At 55.3% G+C, this 18,342-nt stretch overlaps 1 protein-coding gene across 12 annotated transcripts; it reads right to left on the reverse strand.

Moving 5' to 3' along the window:
- Positions 1-1,723: 1,723 nt before the first annotated feature.
- On the reverse strand, positions 1,724-15,900 carry ATG16L2 (autophagy related 16 like 2). Of its 12 annotated transcripts, XM_032360453.1 has the most exons (19): positions 15,266-15,369; positions 14,970-15,067; positions 13,283-13,382; positions 12,351-12,453; positions 8,794-8,867; positions 8,304-8,555; positions 8,110-8,175; positions 7,704-7,817; positions 6,573-6,635; positions 5,875-5,983; positions 5,465-5,570; positions 4,664-4,797; positions 4,365-4,547; positions 4,148-4,268; positions 3,713-3,818; positions 2,904-3,053; positions 2,623-2,670; positions 2,378-2,479; positions 1,724-2,041 (listed from the first exon to the last, which is right to left on the reverse strand). In XM_032360453.1, exons 5-19 carry the CDS (start codon positions 8,865-8,867, stop codon positions 1,954-1,956), a joined length of 1,716 nt encoding a protein of 571 aa, XP_032216344.1. In that variant the 5' UTR covers positions 12,351-12,453; positions 13,283-13,382; positions 14,970-15,067; positions 15,266-15,369; the 3' UTR covers positions 1,724-1,953. The 12 variants fall into 12 exon arrangements, 11 of the variants coding, with proteins under 11 accessions (XP_032216344.1, XP_032216333.1, XP_032216335.1 ...); XM_032360442.1 differs by lacking the exon at positions 14,970-15,067 and having other exon boundaries at positions 15,266-15,640; XM_032360444.1 differs by lacking the exon at positions 14,970-15,067 and having other exon boundaries at positions 4,365-4,436; positions 4,727-4,797; positions 15,266-15,630.
- Positions 15,901-18,342: the final 2,442 nt, after the last annotated feature.

The raw sequence follows: 18,342 nt of genomic DNA on the forward strand, positions 1-18,342 counted from the left end.
AAAGGCTCTCAGTGAGATTATCCCAAAGGACACATTTGAATTGGGGGCTGGGAGGGAAGAACATTCTGGGCAGAGAGAAAAATCAATATGCAAAGCACATTCAGAGTAGCAAGGAAATGAAAATGCAGCTGAGGTCAGCGGGCTCACTGCTAAAGGGTTTGGATTTAATGCCAAGCAGCTTCTCTGCAGGCAGCCTGGGAGCTTGAAAGGGTTGTATCTGTGACCAGGATACCCTGGAAAGTCACTCTGGCCACGACAAGGGGCCTGGCTGGAGACACAGCAAGACTAGAGGGGGGCCTGCGTTGCAGCTAGGTTAAAGTTAGACACTCCAGCCCCTGGTGCCGGGGTATGTGGGGCAGGAGGGGAAGAGACTCTGTCAGGGGAGATGATGTCTGGGAGGCAGGTAGGTATGTCACCTAGAGCCCAGGGGACAGCTGGGGCAAGAGCAGTGACGGGAGAGTCAGCAGAGTGTAGACTGGGTATTTAATCAACACGTCCTTTTTGGCCTGTGCTAAGAGCTTTACAGATACCTGGAGTCCATACAGTACGTTCTGAGGTGAGTACTTTTTTTTTTTTTTTTTTTTTTTGAAAGAGAGAGAGAGAAACTGTGTGAATAGGAAGGGGGAAGGGGCAGAGAGGGAGGGAGAATGAATCAAGCTGACTGCTGAGCGCAGAGTCTGCTGCAGGGCTTCATCTCACAACCCCAAGATCACAACCTGAGTGGAAACAAAGAGGCAGACACTTGGACTGTACCACCTAGGCACCCTCTGAGGCGAGTACTACTATTTCCCCCTTTCACAGAGAAGGAAACTAAGGCACAAAGGTGTTAAGGAACCGGCTTAAAATCACGCAGCTACTGAACGGTGGGCTGTGACTCTGACACAGACAGCCTGGCTGTGGAGTTCAGGCTCTCAGCGGCCTACTGCTCATCCTGGGAATGGCTTCCAAACCCTGGAAAGGGCAATGACCCCCAGGAGACTTTGGAAGGTCATAAAGTAGGACACTGAGAATTGCAGAGTAAAGCCTTTGAATCTCAAATGAGCAGCACTCCACAGTAAGGTCCTAGCACTCGGGGACAGAAGTCCCTTCTGTTGTCTTGTAACTGGCAGTGGCTGTCCTACTGATGACTCCTCCAAGCCTGAGGCTGACAGAGGGGCACCCAGGCTCTGCCCACAGCTGTCCTCCCCAACACTCAGACCTGTACAGACTGTTCCCCCCACTTTCTGGGCTCCACCTCTGGAGCGAGAATGTGCCCCCATCTAAAGACAGGCCTGGTGTACTAAGTACTTGACATCACTCTCTGATTTGTTAGGACCCTTTCCACCAGAGCCCCTCTGGCTGCTTCTCGTGCTCCTTCCTTGGAACTCCCAACCACCCCCTCCACAGCCTCAGCCTGCTCCGGGTGCCTGAAGTAGGAGGGCCCAAGGTGTTGGCTTGGTCTCTGGACCAGCTTGACCCAAGGGTGAAATTCCCATGGCTCCAAGAGCCACTGCCCTTTGCTGCCTGTGAGCCTTTCTTCATGCTGTCTCCTCAGACGTGAACAGCAGTGAGGCCAGACTGGCTCTGCCCCAGCTCTGTGCAGCAGGAGGAAGGGGGCCAAGCCCAGGTGTCCTTGAGCCACCAGCCCAAAAGCTTCTGCTACCTGAATGCTGCAAAGAGGCAAGCAGACACCAGTTTAGATGCAATTTTTTTTCACTTATGTCAAAGAAAGTAAGAAATCAGAGATTCAAAACAAACAAAATATACTATAATTCCCCCCCACACACACACACACAAACTTTTTTTTTAAACAGGCCAGGTCCTGCCAGGCCTTAGTCCCCATTAAATGCCCCAAGGTCACCGCCCCCCAACCCCCAGCCCCACTTGCTCTGGAGTCCTGTGAGCAGTGGGAAGCTGTCCTCTGGGTTTGGGCTTCAGACTCGAGCTTCAGCCCTGGCAGGAGGAGTCATGACACTAGCGCCAGAGCACGACCTTCCTGGCCTGGTCCACGCTCACCACATGGCTCCCCGAGGCACACCAGGCCACAGCGTTGATAGCAGTGCTGAGGACAGGAAGGGACAGGCTTCAGGGAGGCATCAGAAGCCGGACCTGCAGCCTAGGTTCTGCCCCTCATTATGGGAACCAGGAATTTTGAGGCTCTCTCTGAGCCTGCTGCCTCTCCTATAAAATGGGCTCACAGAGCTGTGCGCACAGGAAAGAACCTTGAGAACTAAGAAGGGCTCAGGGGTGGGGGAGGATGTGGGGACAATGGCTGGGGACTCCAGGGTCCCAAGCATGTCATAACTCAGAACTTGCTGAGCAGCCCTGGGGCCGGGGATCGGGGGGAGGGGTGGGCAATGGCCCTGTGGCTGAGGTGGGGGGTGGGGGCTGTGCTCACCAGTGGGGTCCCCGCAGACTACCCTCCAGCTTGCCGGTGTCTACATCCCAGATGTAAAGGGCTCCATCCCAGGAACCTGCCAGCGCATAGCTTCTGTCCGGGCTGCAGTGGCCACAGCAGAGCAAGCAAGGGATGACCAGAAGTGAGGACACACACATGCAGACACAGACGTGTCCACGCAGACACGGACCTACGCGGTCAGGTGGGGCACACTTAGGGACAGGCCCACGCTCTCACAGACACACCTGAACACAGCTTTGGTCCAATCAGAACCGCACCTGAAGCCATCAGCCCTGAGGACCCAGAGAATCGGGGTCAGAATGAACATGGCCGCCGGTTCCTGCCCTCAGGAGCTTCAAGAGCTTCCTCCCTCCATCAAGAACTTGGGACACCTCGACAGGCCCTGGTCCGGAAGGGCCTCCAGGATGGGTCCCCCACTGACAGGTCCAGAAGGGCCCTTAACAAAGGATGAGAAACCCAGCTGCCCCAGCCAAAGCCACAGGGTCAGGGAGCCTGGGGCAGGTACCTGAACACCTGGCGGATATTGCTGACACGAAGGTCAATGACCTTGAGCGTGTCATCTCGGGAACAGCTGAGCAGATGCAGTTGGTCATAGCTGAGGTTCAGGGAGGTGACCCGGCCCTGCACAGGGATGACCTGGGTGCAGCAGGGGACCCTGAGGATTGGAAACAGGTAGGGATGAGGAACAGCCCACCGAGGCCACTCCTGACAGGTTAACAAAGTCAGGAGGTGCCCCCGGGTCTCAGATCACTAGGACCAGGTCTGCAGCTGGCTAATCTCCCTTCTCCCACTGCAGCCAGCCCCTCCCAGAGGAACTTAGCCAGCCTCTGAGTGGAAGCTGGGGCCTCAAAACCCTTGGGTCACTAAAATAAGTGCTGGAGAGAAAACAATGAGAGCTGCCTTTCAGCGTGTGAGAGAGAGCAGAGGGTTTCCAACAGCAGTCACCGCACACCCGGAAGGAGGACCTAGAGACAGGCTTGGCGCTGGCTCCAGCACTGGCTTTTATAAATCACCCAAACCCAGTGCTGGGCTCTAAAGTGAAAGAACTAGAACTTTGTTTCCTTTGATTAAAAGGTAGTAACTACATAGAAAAGGGGGCTCCTCCATTTTGGTTGGTGAAGCCCAGGCCGAGTCCAGCAGCTGCACCAAGAGTCACTAAAAAGGTGCCATAGGTCCCCAGAGGCAGCAGATCCTTCAAGGGGCCACACTTAGCACTTCCCTGAGGTGCCTCTGTGGCTGCATGGCCAGAGAAAGGAAAGAGAACACAGGAAGCCTGCCCCCATGCCTCAACCACGCACAGCCCATGCTTGTCACCTGCTGTCCCAGAACCGGATCTTCTGGTCATAGTGGCCACTAATGATGACATGGTCCCCACACACCACATCATTACAGTAGGAAAGGACATTGATGGTCCTGGAGCCTGGGGACCAAGGAGCAGAGCCCTAGCCTCAGAAAAAGGTTGTTGGAAGCCATCCCACAGGACATCCAGAGAAGCTGAGGTCCAAAGGCCCCAGAGGAGTACCTGTCCTCCCCAAACTAGAAGCCAGGTCCCGTTTCCCTGCCCAAAGCCTGAGGTCACCAAGAAACCAGGCAGAAAGCATTATTGGGGAGCAGAGGAAAGGCCATGGGAGGTTTCACCCTAAAAGCCTGTGAAATTTAGAGCCATTCTCAGAGCACAGGCTGAGGTATCCTTGACCCAGTTTGGGGATGCCAGCAGGTAGGGAAGGGGAGGTAGGGGCTGGGCCTCACAGTAGGCACGACCGAGGTCCCACTCCTTCACCGTCCGGTCTCGGCTCCCAGTCACCGCCTGATGCCTCGTTAGCTTGAATTTGGCAGCTGTCACCTTGTCTGTGTGTCCAGACAGTGTCTCCTTCCCACCCCCATCCCACAAATGGATCAAGGACATGGCCAAGACCCAAGGCACGACCTCTGACCCCCCAGGGCTGCCTCCTCAGTCAGGCCTTACCTTGGACTGTACCTCCCCCACCTTCCAGATCTGGGCGGCCTGATTGTAAGTAGCTGCTAATACCTGTGAGCCCTGGAAAGATGGAAGGGGAAGGCGAAGGCCCTTAACCTGGACCTGGACAGAAGCAACATCCCTCAGGCCAGAGAGCTGGGGCAGGGGCTGCCTTAGAGCTTCCCAGATCATCCAAGCAGGGAGAGCAGCCTCCAGGCCCAGGGAAGAGTTGTGTAGCAGCCAGACGGACTGGTTCTAGGACACCCACGATGTTCCCTTATGTCCCAGAGCCCCCACCTGCCCAGTGTGGAGAGCGGGTTGGGGAGCCCACACAACAGGCACACCATGTCACTGAGGCTAAGTCCCCTCACCGAAGGGTCGAAGTCCACACTGGTGATGCTGCCACCAGCTCCTTCAAGGGTTTGGTTGGCCTCCAGACGACCTGGGGGTACCGGAAAAGGACAGGTGAAATGAAATCACTAACCACATGAAGAGGAGAAACTGGGAAGATTAGTCTCTCCCAAGTTAGAGGAAAGAATTCTGGGGGCCTGGGCTGGAGACTGCGCCTTCCCAAACTGCCATTGGGGGCTCTGGGGGCAGCTGATCACCTCACAGAGCTGCAGAAGACCAGAGAGAAGGGACTGTCCCCAGGTCACACAGCAAGCCAGCACCAGACCTTTCTCTAGGAAGCCTCTAGGAAATGATTGTGACTCCCCACCACATCCGCCTCTACAAGCACAGGGTAGACCACTGACACTCATCTCCTGAGTTCTGAGAGCTCAAGTGATACCAGAAGAGGAAGTCACCTGCTGGACCCCAGGGACCTGCTTCTCAAGGGCCTATCCCTGCAGAATCTAATGAGAAGGGACCCCCATTTCCTCTAACAGGGACCATCTGAGCCGGGCCCTCCCCATCCCGCAGACCTGGATCCCAGCAGCTAGGAGGCTCAGACCAGAACTCTTGCCAAGGGGTCATATGGGCACTGCCCACAGAAATGTTACATGTGAGGAAACACAAACAGATCTAAGACTTTCGACCACCAAGCAGCAAGCTGAGGGTGGGCTCTGGAGAGAAAGCACGAGGTTGGCCCATAGAGGAGAAATCCTCACCTCCCACAACATTCCAGAGCTGGATGAGGCGGTCAGCCCCTCCGGTGGCCAGGAGGCTGCTGCTGGGACCAAAACAAACAGCATTGACCTCGGAGAGGTGGGCATCCTATGGGGAAAAAAGAGGCTGGTGCCTCTGGTCCCCACCACACACACCTCTCTGCACACACTCACAGGCTCTCTCTCACACACACCCCTGTGGCTTCCCCATAGTTCTCTGCCTGGCCTCCTGACCTCCCGCTCCAGCCCATCCCCGGTTACTAAATGCTGAGAGGGTTCTGCCACTGGCTGGGAAAGGAAACGTGCGCTCTAGCTGAGGAGCCAGCCTTGTCTCCCTGGCTTTCGTGGAGCACCCCTGGGGCCTACACTCCCCACACAGGTGCCTCGGGCATGTGGTGCAGCCCCTCCCTTACCAGCACATCCTGCACTTGGGTAGGAGGCCGGGCAGCCACACACACAGGGATGCTCTGGTATCGCTGCTCAGGAGCTCCCCCAACCGAGTGGCCTCTCCTCTTCTTGAAACTGGGTGGGGGGCAGGTGTGAGGAAGGCATCCGGCAAGGCCTTCTGACATGGGAGTCTCACACTCCCGAGGCAGCAACAATGGAAAGCAGACAGGACAGGTGGCAGAACATGGCCTGGGGGGGTGGGGCAGCCAGCTTGCTCCCAACCCAGCCTCTGACCCCAGGGGTCCCGGTGAAGACAGGAAAGGCACAGAGGCAAGGAGAAGTTGGTGGATGTGGGGCAACCCCTGGGCTGGGGTTTCAGTCCGAGCCTTGCTGCCACTTGGCTCTGGGACCCTGAGCAAGTCCTGACACATCTCAGCCTATTTCCCAACTGAGTGGTAGTTCCTATCCAGGCTCGGGCTGGAGAGCCTGGTTCCCCGGGAGGACCACAGCTGAGGGACAAAGTGTGGAGGACAGCCAGGAAGGGCCTGGAAATGAGGGAAATGAGGTCTGGGAGAGGCAGCAGAGATTCACACAGACAGCTGGGCGAACACATGCACGGACAGATCCGGACACACACAGACCAAGCCTGGACTCCAGAAGCCTGCCATGGGCCTCCGAGAGGCCCACACCCTTCACACACCTGTGGGTGCACACATACACTTACTCCAGAAGCTCCTTCACCACATCCACACAGCGGGAGAGTGTCAGGGAGGTGGCAGAGGCAGATCTGGGGTGGAGTTAAGAAACACTTGCTAAGGGACTGGCCAGGGAGTGTTTGGGCAACAGCCATTCATCCCTACACCCTGCTGGGGACCCTGAGGCTCATAGGCCGTTGAGCCTGGGACAAGAACTCAGCTCCTCCACGAGCAGGAGAGCGGGATGACCCACCAGTAGTCCCAGGAAGGCGGAGGCAGGGAGGGATTTGGCAATAAAGTCTCCTGAAGTTTCCACCATGATGGTAAGAACTGCCCCCTGACAAAAGTTCTGGGGAGGCTGAGCTGGGGCATATTGGGGAAAGGGTGAGGTGTCCTCGCGCTGGGATAGCACAAGGCTGGAGGATGGAGGGAGGTAAAACCTAGGCCCACTGAATGACCTCAAAAATGTCCAGAAGAAGATGTGTCCTGGGATGACTTGGCCCACCAGGGCTTCCAGGACTTTGGGGACCAGCATCCCATGCCCTCCCCAGAGTTCTTTCACTGCCCCCAGGCCCAGACACCAGTGACCTGCAAGGAAGGGCTGAAAGAGAAGGCTTCGAGTTGGTGAATGGAGCGAGGGTGTGGGGAGGGCAGCTTCAATGACAGACAAATGGAGACGAATGGGGGAGACTGAGGGGAGAGGCCCTCAGGATGGAAACCCCAATCCCTGGGCTTCAGAAGCCCATGACAGCTCACATCTATACATGCTCACATGTTCACTCGCACTCTGATATGCTCCCCCAAGGTTGTACACACGTGTGCCCTCATGTCCCTGTGAGTTGCACACCTTTGCCGACACACATATGCCTGTGACAGCTGAGTCCTAGGCCTTGCCCACAGTTCCCTGCTGGTGACACCCATTCACCAGAGTGACGCCCCACCCCCAGAGCTCCGGTCCTGAGAAGGAGAGAAAGAGGCGTGGGGGTCCCTAAGGTGGCAATGACCCCAAGCTCCAGGCACTGGAGATCAGACCCGTCCTGGGAGGCCTGAGCTGTACTACAGCTTCTCCCCAAACTCCTCTCAACCCAAAAGCTCAGCCCAAGGCCCTGGAGGAAGACTCCAGAGTGGGGCCCAGCTCAGAGCCCTGAGACAGTCCTCACCTGAAGGGTCTCTTCCACTTGTCACCAGCCTCACTCTTCAGGGATAGGGGCTCAGCAGTCGGGGCCAGAGTCTCAGCCTCCTCTCTGATCCCCTGGCTTACACTGTGTGGGCTCCTGGGAGAGGGAGTGAAACTCAGGAAAGTCAAGGGACCAGCACCCCCTGCCTCCAGCACACAACACGGTGAAGAGGGGTTGGTGTGGGCGCACGTGCGATGGGCAGGCCTGCTGTTTCCTACGGCCAGAACACACGAGTCCGCATGTGTCCTGTAGACTGTCTACATGGGGGCCTCGTGAGGACCAGGTTGTGGGTGGGGCAGAATTGCAGGCAGAGCCCTGAGAAAAAGGGTCCCTTAGAGCAGCGGGGCCGAGGCTGAGCGAGCAGGACCCGGCGCATCCCCACTCTTACTCGCTGATGCTAACTGTCCGCTTGGCAGCCTTCTTCAGCTCCAAGGACACCTGCGCCTGCTTGGCCCTGGAGGTGAGAAGCATCCAGATAGCCCTACCCCCGCCCGACGCGACTCGGCAAGCAGAGGTGCCGCGCGGACCGTGCCCACCCACAACAGCGCCGCGCCTCCGAGGGGCGGGGCCAAGCGCGCTCACTTCTCGAGGCGCTCAAGGCGCAGGTTGCGCTCCGCGGCGGCGCGCGCCTTGCGCTGCACGAGCCGCTCGAGCAGGTCCCGCGCCTCCTCCTCCAGCCTGCGCAGGGCTGCCTCCTGGAGCCTGGCGTGCGCGCGCAGCGCCTCGTAGGCTGCCCGCTGCGCTGCGTTCAGCTCCCGCTGTGCGTCCACTTGCCGCGCGTGCCGCGCCCTCGCCTCCTGCAGCTCCGCCACGTGCGCCTCCAGAGCTGCCAGCCTGCAAGAGGGGGGACCCTGTGTCACCGCGTGGTGGCGCCCGTCTCAGAGATGGGACACACTGTCCCTCTCATGCAGCCAGGCAGGTGACTAAGCCAAGCCTCCAACCAACTACGTAGGGAAAGTTCTCGGGCCGTGCTGCAGACACTCAGGAGCACCCCGTCCCCTCTTCCCCGGCAGAGACGGCCCGAGCCACCCAGAGATGGGCGCGATCCCCCCTCGCGCTGGCCCGCGCCTACCTGCTTTGCCGCTCCTCCAGCGTCGACTCCAGGGCGCCCAGGGCAGCGCTCTTCTCCACTACCTGGTAGGCCATCTAGGAGCGGTCGGGGGCGGGAGTGGGGCGGGAGGTGGGCGGGAGGTGAACGGGAGCGCCTCGATGGGGCTCCCACCGCGCCTTGCCGGCCGGACACCACTGGAACAGTCTGCTACTCCAGCCACCCGCGGTCTTACAGAACCGGAAGCAGAGGCTCAGACAGCTTTAGGATCGTGCAGGGGAACGCACTGTTGTTTTTGTGCAACAGTGAAAGGACCTTAGGCTCTGGAGTCTAACAGCTAAATTTCGGTACTGGCAGTGCCACTTATTTTCTCTGTGACTCCAGGGTAGTCATTTAACCTCTCTGGACCTGCTGTTTCCTCACCTGTAAAGTGGGAATGATAGTACTTTCCCTTCTCCGGGAATGTAGAACTATTAGGAGGAGTAATATTTCAGATAATAGCAAATGTTTACAGAGCACATGTGTGTCATGCCCCTGTCCTGAGTACTACACACATACTAACTCTTTCAATCACCATAACAACAGCAGGAGATAGGTACTGCCATTTTCTCCATTTTACAGACGAGAACACTGGCACAGAGAGGTTATGTGTCTTGACAAAGTTACACAGCCAAGTGGCAGGCCACCTAACATGATGCTCCAAGTACAGGACAGGTCCACAGGAAAAGTTCAAGGGATGTGGGCTCTGTTCCCCAAGCTCTAACCCTGGCCTACCCAAGCAAAGATTCTAGAGAGCAACCAGGAGCCTTAAGCAGAGACACAGGGCAATAACAAGAATGGGCTGTGGGAGCATGGAGACCAGACTGAATACTGGAGCTGCCCCCAGCCCGAGAGTGGGGGTGAAGGTCAGTTCATCTATGCCCCTGCCCCATTCAGCTGTCCTTCAACCAACAGCTGGGAAAGCCACAGATAGGAAGGTCGAGTCCCACTTTTTAGAGCTGAGGGGTCAGTGGAAGAGACAGACTTCAGGCGAAGAAGTTCCTACCAGTGTGACAAGAGGAACATGAGGAAATAACCAAGGCTGGGACTCTGGTTGCTAACTTGTTCCTATGTTCTTCTCACGTGGGCCTGGTGAGGGACGGATTGAGGAGCAAGGCCAGGGCTGCTCCCCTACACTGACATACCTCTCTGTGTGAGTGCTCCCACACCTGCCTACCTTCCTAGCTGGCCCAATCTATAATGTTTGTAATTCCTTTTACCACGGAGCAATCTGACCTCCACTTCTGCTTCCTGGCCTGTCATTTCCTTTCATTGCTATTTTGTAACACAGTATTTGGGGGGAGGTTTTTCAAAATCCAAATAAGAGATGGAAAACAGATGAGTGATTGGTTGCAGGGTTAGGGATGGTTGGGGGAGAGGAGTGAGCTGCGGCCAAAAAGGGTAGCAAGAGAGAGATCTTTGTAGTGATGAAATCGTGCTGTATATTGCTGGTCACACACATCTACATAGGGGACACCATGACAAAAAAATACACGTACATCTCATACCAATATCAGTTTCCTGATTTTGTGTACTATAGTTACATAAGAAGCAGCCAATCTTTGCAACTTCCCATGATCTATAACTATTCCCCGCCCCAAGTAAGTTAATGATAATGATGTATGCTTGTTGCAATATCCGAAACAGTACTAAGAATTAAAGAAAAAGCCACTCCCCATTCCCTGCACATCCAATGGGAACTGACTGGGAGCCATTGGGCCAGGGAGGAAGTGCTAAGGGGGTTTGTTGAAGTGTCCCCGACAAAGGGGAGTATGAGTTCAGAGACAGGGAGAGGGGCAGGAGGCTGGAGAACTCCACTGGGAAGGCTAAAGGGCTCTGGAAGTTATATACGAAGCTGACAATGGGAGAGACAGTGAGGGGGGTTCCACTTCTTTACTCCATGGGCTTCTGTTCTCTTGAAATGTTCACAACCTTGTATGTCCGTATTGTCTAAGTGTGATCTTTTTGTTAATAAAATATATCACTCTGGGGGTACCTCCCTGGCTCAGTTGGTAGAGCATGGGATGCTAAATCTCAGGGTTGTGAGTTCAAGCCCCACACTGGGCATGGAGGCTACTTAAAAATATGTGTGTGTGTGTGTGTGTGTGTGTGTGTATACATACGTACATACATACACGTATCTCTCTCTTTCTCGCTGTGAGTGCTGTATGGAGAATGGATGGGAGTGCCAAGGGAGGCATCATCCAGGAAGAGATGAGGGTAACCTGGGCCATGCCAACAGAGTTGATGGGTTTGGAGGCAGGATCCATGATCTGATGACTACTAGCTCAGGATGAAGGGCCAGGAGGGACCAGAGATGCCCCCTCAGTTTCCAGCCAGTTTTCCAGCCAGTTGGGGTGGAGGGTCTACCTCGTCCATCATTTAGTCTACAAATATTCACTAGTATGGACTGTGGAGACAAACCCCAGAGTTAAGCGGAAGCAAACCAAAGGCATCCCAGGCCTTGAGGATCACACAACCCAGAAAGTGCCTCAAATGTCAGGCTGCAACTACAGCAGGGCCTCTGAGGGAAAGGCTCTCACTGGGTTTGAGACCCACTCCCACAGTTGTTCGGCAAGTAACGTGGCATGCTGTCACCAGACACGTGTTTATGGCCTATCAGTATCCTCCACTGGACTGGAAGCAACCTGGGGCCAGGTCTTGTTCTTATCCTGTGCCTTGGATATGACAACTGCCAATAAATCTTTGTTGAAAGAATGAATGGAGATCACTGAAGGCGGGTTTGTGTGGGAGGGAGTACAAATCCTGGCTCCACTTCTCTAAGCCTCCAATTCCTGCTCTAGAGTTGCGGAGGAGTAGCTGAAACAAGGCTTAGCCCAGCACCTACAGGCGTCCCCTCTCCATGTGCGGCTGGCCACGTACTGTGAGGGAGATGGTGAATCTTACTTTTTGCTGACCAAAGAGTGTGGTGCTCAGGAGAGAAGGCTGGGCCAGAAACAGGTCTTGGAGGCAGCAGTCTTTGAGGTGACAGGAGTCTGTGAAGCCACCCAAGCTCCAGGGAACACCCGCATTGAAAGGGAGGGAGAAAGGAGCCAGAGAAGGGAGTGCAGAAGCAACCGCTACAGAAAAGAGAAGAAAACCAGGACAATGTGGCAAAACCGAAGCCAAAACACCCCACAGGGTGGGGGCAGCAGTGTTGGGTGGAAGCAGCACCCCCTGCCGTGGTGGGGGGCCAGCCTGCTCATCTAGTCTGCCCATGTGCACGGTGCATCAACCGGAGCCAGGCCCCGGGTTTGGGGGAGCAGGATGCGAACAGAGCAGCCAGGACCATCTGGAAGGGGGAACAGACGTCATCTGGCCTTGTGCACCTCCTACTCTTCTCTGAGCTCTCACCTCACATCCTCTAGCTGTTGCTGGAGACCAACTCTGCCTGTGTTGCCAGAACCAAGCTGGAGAGCACTGTGGCACTGAGCTGGGGGAATGTCCCTCACTTGCTGGACCACTTGGACCACATCCCCTTGCCCCCAGAGTCCTGGATTCTGGCCCCAGGCCATTCTCTCTCAGACCTCTGCCCAGCCTACCTCACCACAGACCCGCCGGAGCCCCTCCTCCTCCTCTTGCCACTTCACCCTCAGAGTGGTTGGTGATGGGATTTCATCTGAGTCAGGCCCCGAGTCCTCCTCCCTGCCAACCAATAAGAGAATGGTGTTCATTTCCCTCCGTTCACCCACAGGATGAACACGAAAAGCCTGAAACCAAAACCATGAACTTTCTCCTAAGGAAGGTGGAAGCCAGAAAGCCAGTAGAGAAAAGAGCAAGTCTCCCGAAACTGGAACTGCCCATGACTCCCCTGCTCTGGGATTTCCCCACAGGCCTTGGGTTCCCTAGCTAGGACCCTCTTTCAGAAGCACCTCCCAGGGGCACCTGGGTGGCTCAGTCAGTTGAGCGTCTGCCTTCGGCTCAGGTCATAATCCCAGGGTCCTGGGACCCAGCCCCACATCACGCTGCCTGTTGCTGCTCCACGGAACCCAGCTTCTCCCTCTCCCTTTGCATGTCACTCCCCCTGCTTGTGTGTGTGTGCAAGCGAGTGAGCTCTCTGTGTCAAACTGATTAATCTTTATTTTAAAAAAAGAAAAGAAGAAGAAGCCCCTCCCAGCTGTGAGGCCCAACCCACTCCTGGTTCTCATCTTCACTCCCCCTTTGGAGTATATAGCAAGACCTTTCCTTGAGGTATCAGGTAAAGGTCAGGGAGACAAAAAAAGAGGAGGGGAAAAGACAGGAGTGTGGGGTGGGAAGGGAAGAGATGAGACAAATACAGAGATGGACTGAGAAATGTGGTGGAGAAAGGACCATCTAAGCAGCTGGTGTGGAGGAAGGTTCAAAAGCCCACCTCCTCCCTCCCCTGGGTAGCAGCTACGGACCAGTGACATGCCCTGGAGAAAATGAACCCAGCATAGTGGGGGCAGGGCCCAGGCATAGGCAGCCCATTGTACCCAGGAACACTCACACTCACCAGGGGCCCTGCAGGGTAGTGGGAGTGACATCATTTGGCTCTGGCTGCAGCTTCTCTGAGATCCAGGCCAGCAACTCAGCCTTCTCTAGGAGACGGTTATCTAGGGGTAGGGGAGGGTGAGCCTGGGGCAGAGAAAAACAATTTCCAGCAGACTCCAGGCCTACCTCTCTGGCTGGGAGGGCTGTAGGAGGAGCCCAGGGATGCAGAATGGCATGGCTGCTGGCAGGCTGGACTCTGGCCTCTGTCTGAAGGTGTCTGTGGGCTCTCCCAAGACCTGCAGCCCTGGCACAGCCTCCTCCCAGTACCAGCCCACAGGTCCTCCCAGGGGAAGACTAAAGAAAGACAACCACTGCAGGGGAAGGAGATGGCTGGCCTCACCGACCCCTGTGGATCCTGAGGGAAGGAAGGGGCCAGAGACTGATTCAGCCTTGCCCCACAGCAAGTCTTTGCCCCAAAGAGTGATGAAATAAACCCAGCTCCACCTGCCTCTGGCCTTTGGCAAATTACTTCCCCTCCAGGGGCTCTAACTTTCTACTCTGAAAAACAATCCTGTCTTCCCCAGGGTTGGGGTAAGGTTCCCCCAGGCCAGAAGAGAAAGTCCTTGAGCAACTATTCAGCAGACCTCCTTGAATTTGGTAGTTTTTGCTAAGACCCTGGAATATCTCCGTCCACCCCCACCACACTCACTTCCTCTTTTCTCACCAGTTCCGTAGGTGGGGGCAGTGTGTGGTAAGCCCAGGCCTAGCTCCTCAGCTCCTTTCCTTCACTCAGTGTCCTGCCTGTCACCTCAGCTGGGGTCACTGGCCTAGTTCTCGCACAAAACCCCACCCCAGCCCTCAGGGCACTGCACTGCCCCCTCCCCCAGCAAATCTAAAGAAGATGCCATTTTGCCCAATTTAAGGGTGAAAAATCTGAAGCTTACAACCCACCCTAGACCACATAGAAAACTGGAGCTTCATTATGTCTGATCTCAGCCCTCTGGGTCTCTACAGTCTCACGGACTGCAGCTCTTGGGGAACAGGGGTAACTTCTCCCTCAACTTGGATGGTTCCATTGTCCATCAGAGCAGTGGTTAAGTGAGGCTGCCTGGAGGCAGGAGGCTGGCTTCACATCCCTGAGGGAGAGGACCAGCAGCCTAGAGGGTTGCAGGGAAATGGCCCAGGACAAGAGCTGCAAATTCAGTTTAGGGGATAAGGGGGGAGATAGTTAAGCAGCAGCCAAAATTAGGACCAGTGTTGGAGCTGGTGGGATAGTGGTTGTAATCCCCCCAACCATGACCCTGGACATACAACCTCGAATGACCAGGGGCACTTACACAGATGCACCTGTTCACCCTGGCTTGAACTGCCGTACCCACTCCTGACCAGCCCCCACCCCACAGAAACACCTAAGTATGACTTCTTGGTCTCAGCCAGCAGCCTGGAGCCTCCTGTTTCTCCCTCAGGCTGGGGTTGCCCAAGCACAGAGATGCTCCAAAAACCTAAGCCAGGATCACTTAGCAGTGGCGAAGCCTGAGACTCTGAGCTTTCTCCATAGAGATTCAGAGTTTAGAAGTAGCTGCTCTCGGAGTTCTTTCATTGGGTGACAGGGACCAAGTGGATCGACTAAGTTGTACCTTGGGAACTGCCCCGGGAGGGGGGAGCATAAGAGACCCTTAAAAAAACAACACTAGCTAACAAACCCGTACCCGGGAGACCCAGTCCAGGAGAGGCGGGCCCTGAGGGGTTAGGAGGGCAGGAGCACCGGGGGAAACTGGGTCCTGGAAGGGGCTCTAAGCAGTCCGGCCTGGAAAGGGCAGGAACGGAGGCTAGTCAGAGGTGGGGCGTTTAACAGACAGAGCGACCTCCAGGCCCACGGATCCGAAGGCGAGAAGGCTGTTCTGCACGCGGCTCTCAGCCCGAGGAGCCGGACAATCCCCTGTCCCCGCGCCCGGATCCCCGTTCCCTCCACTGCCGTCTTGCACGGCCCCCGCGGCGCACTCACAGGCCGGCACCAGCTCCAGGAAGAGGGCCTTCTGCGCGCGGTCCCGCTGCCGAAGCTGCCGCACTATGTGGCGTTTCCAGCGGGCGGTCGGCACGCCGAGGGGCCCGGACCCCGCCATCGCCGCTGTCCCGTCCGCACCGCGCGCCTCTCCCAAGGAAGGAGGCGCAACCGGGGCGGGGCCTCTGGGGGACTCCGTGACGTCAGCGGGCGGCCGCGGCGGGGACTCCCCAGATCGCGCTAAGAGCGTCCGCCGGAGGTGGAGGTGGGGGTGGGATGGGGGTTGCGGTGGGAGTAGGGGTGGGGGTGTGGAGAAAGCCGCGCAGATGTGCTGGGAAAGCCGCACCAGAAGTTCTCACCTACGTCCGCCGCCGTAACCCGGGGCGGAGGTCGCGGCCTCCGGGGCAGCTTCCCCCACGCCCCTGCGCGCGCTCTCGGCCGGCCGCCCGGTCGGTGTCCTTAACCCCTCGGCGCCGAGACCGCGTCCGGAAGTGACCGACGTCGCCGACGGACCCTCCGGCCGGGGCGCGCCCTGAGCTAGGGAACTAGAGAGCCCTCAAGCGCGGACCCTGCCCTGGAGGCGTTCCAGATCCGCGAGGGGAGGCGACGCAGACACGAGGCCTGCACAGCGTGACGGCGAGCTGAAGCGCGGAGGAGGAAGGGGCTGAGGGGAAGAGGCGCCGCTTTCGGACGTGACGGCGTTTGAGTTGGAACGGGAGGGCTGCCATAGGTCGGTGCTGGCCGAGAGGAGAGAGGAAAGGATTCCAGGCGGCGGGAAGAGCAAGTGCAGAGGTCTGATGGTATAAAAACTCCCAGGGGATAGAAACTCGTGGAAGGGCAGGAAGCAGAAGAGCTCCTGTGCAGAGCACGGTTTAGGCGCTCAGTTCTTCGCAGAAAATAGAGGTCCCTGAGAGTGAAGGCGTGCAGCTGATTCCACCTGGCAATCCCTGGCCCAGAAGGGAGAAGCAGCTGGTCTGAGGTTGCACAGGAGCGGTGGCTAACCTGGCCGGCAGCCCGGTGTCCCGTCTCCGGGCTCAACCGTTTGCTCTCGTGGGGCGGCCTCTGGGGGAGTAGCAGCAGCTCCTGCAGGTACACTTGACGGTGAACCATGAGTTGCAGGAACTGCGATAAAACCGTGTCCAGCAAGGCCCCTGTCCAGAGCTGTGCGACACGCCGACCCAGCCTCACCCTGCTCTCGGCGAGTGACTGCAGACCTGTCTGCGGAAACCGAGAGAAATCGCGATTTAGGGGAGCCGCACAGGCCCTGGAGGTGACGGGTCTTTTGAGATGTTGCATGGTGAGATGGGTGGCAGGAGTTGGAAGGCAGTAAATGCCAGTGACATCTCAGAATAATGTACCCCTGCTATGCTTTGAAACCACCATGAACTGAGCTCCGTCCCCCACATTTCCCTTGCACAAGCGCCTTTGGAACACCTTCTCCTCTAGTCCTCCCGACTCCTACTCATGGGCCACCTCCTCTGGGAAGACTTTTCTGCCCCTTCACTAAGTGAAGGCCTTTCTGACCTGAGCCACATTCCAAGCCTAGCCTGTCTGTTGAAGGAGTGAGTTTAGGTGGTAACAGTTTCCAGAAGGCATGCCCAGGAGACTCCATGACCATGGAGACCCAGAGCCCGTTGGTGACAGTGAAGAATTCCTTTTAGGACTGACTGACTCTCAGGTGCCTGGAGACACCCTCATAAATCTGTGTGCACTGAAGAATGTGTTAACAGGGCTCTGCTTGGCGGTGAGAAACAGAGGTGATATTTCTCTCAAGTGAGGACTTGTTTTGGGGTGAGGGGTTCCTAACCCTCTTTTGACTCACAAAATACTCCTAGGAAATTTGAAATCATTTGTCGTTTTTCAATAATATGATAAAGAAGTGATTGATTTTGACTAAAAACATTTATCTTCTATCTTTAGAATATAAGAGATTATGTTATAAAGATTGATTAAAATCTTAGATAACATGCATATGACAACACATTCCTATTTTTCACATTTAACATGCTGTTTCATTCATCATTATGGAAGAAAAACGTGATTTGATGACAATATATGTAAAAAGTGACTAAATCATAATTTGGAGACCTAATGTGGTTTAGAATATATAGTTGGCTCTTGAACAACATGGGTTTGAACTGCACAGATCCACTTCTCTATGGATTTTTTTCAATAAATACGGTACTGTATTATGAGAGAAAAAGAAAGGCCAGGCTTTGTGGTGACTTGGCTACTGAGACCTCGGAGTCTCCAGGCAGAATTCCTGAGACACAGATTGTAACAATCCTACAGCTCCCTTCAAGGACTTTCTTTAATGTTTTGCCACCATAGCTTTGCTCTTGTCAGTGTTACTTCCCTCTGACAGCCATAAACACCCCCCCCAAAGATATATGTTAGCAATTACCTTCCAAGCATATGGCCCACTAGTATACAACTGAAGGGTGTCAAGACTAATGTTTGCTAGACGGGGGTAACTAACTGTATCTTAGCAACAGCTAGCCACCCAAGCCCCTGAAGGCCTTGCTTCCAAATTCCTTACACTTTTGCTCTAACCTCCACTAACTAAAAAGTGTTTAATCAGTCACTCCCTACAAACACAAGTGCAGCTCTTTCTGCCCATAGGTCCTGTTCCTATGCTATCATAAAAGCATCTTTTTACACCAAAAACATCTCAAAAATTCTTGACCATCTGCTCATGGCCCCATATCACTGTAAATATATTTTCTTTTCCTCATGATTTTCTTAATAACATGTTCTTTTCTCTTACTCTATTATTAGAATTCATTATATAATACATACAATATACAAAATATGTGTTAATCAACTGTTCGTGTTATTGGTCAACAGTATACTATTAATTATTAAGTTTTAGGAGAGTGAAAAATTATAAGTGGCTTTTTTGCTGTGCAAGGGTCGGTGCACTTAACCCCCATGTTGTTCAGGAGTCAACTGTGGTTTATAACTTATACCTGGATTAGGGATCTCCCAGCAGCCAGAGTGACTTGTTTAAAAACCTAAATCAGCTCATGGCACTCTTCTTTAAAACCCTCTAAAAGGTTTTCCAGCATATTCCATCCAGC

The sequence above is a fragment of the Mustela erminea genome, chromosome 9 (assembly GCF_009829155.1).
Source record: "Mustela erminea isolate mMusErm1 chromosome 9, mMusErm1.Pri, whole genome shotgun sequence".
Classification (NCBI taxonomy): Eukaryota; Metazoa; Chordata; class Mammalia; order Carnivora; family Mustelidae; genus Mustela; species Mustela erminea.

Excerpts from the sequence above, each read along its gene's own strand:
- ATG16L2 (XM_032360442.1), bottom strand. The coding sequence starts at position 15,383 with ATGGCGGGGTCCGGGCCCCTCGGCGTGCCGACCGCCCGCTGGAAACGC. Across the intron at positions 2,671-2,903 it reads AATATCCGCCAGGTGTTCAG|GGCTGATGGCTTCAGGTGCG; the intron begins GTACCTGCCCCA and ends CTGGGTCCTCAG. Across the intron at positions 2,042-2,377 it reads AGTCTGCGGGGACCCCACTG|CACTGCTATCAACGCTGTGG; the intron begins GTGAGCACAGCC and ends TCCTGTCCTCAG.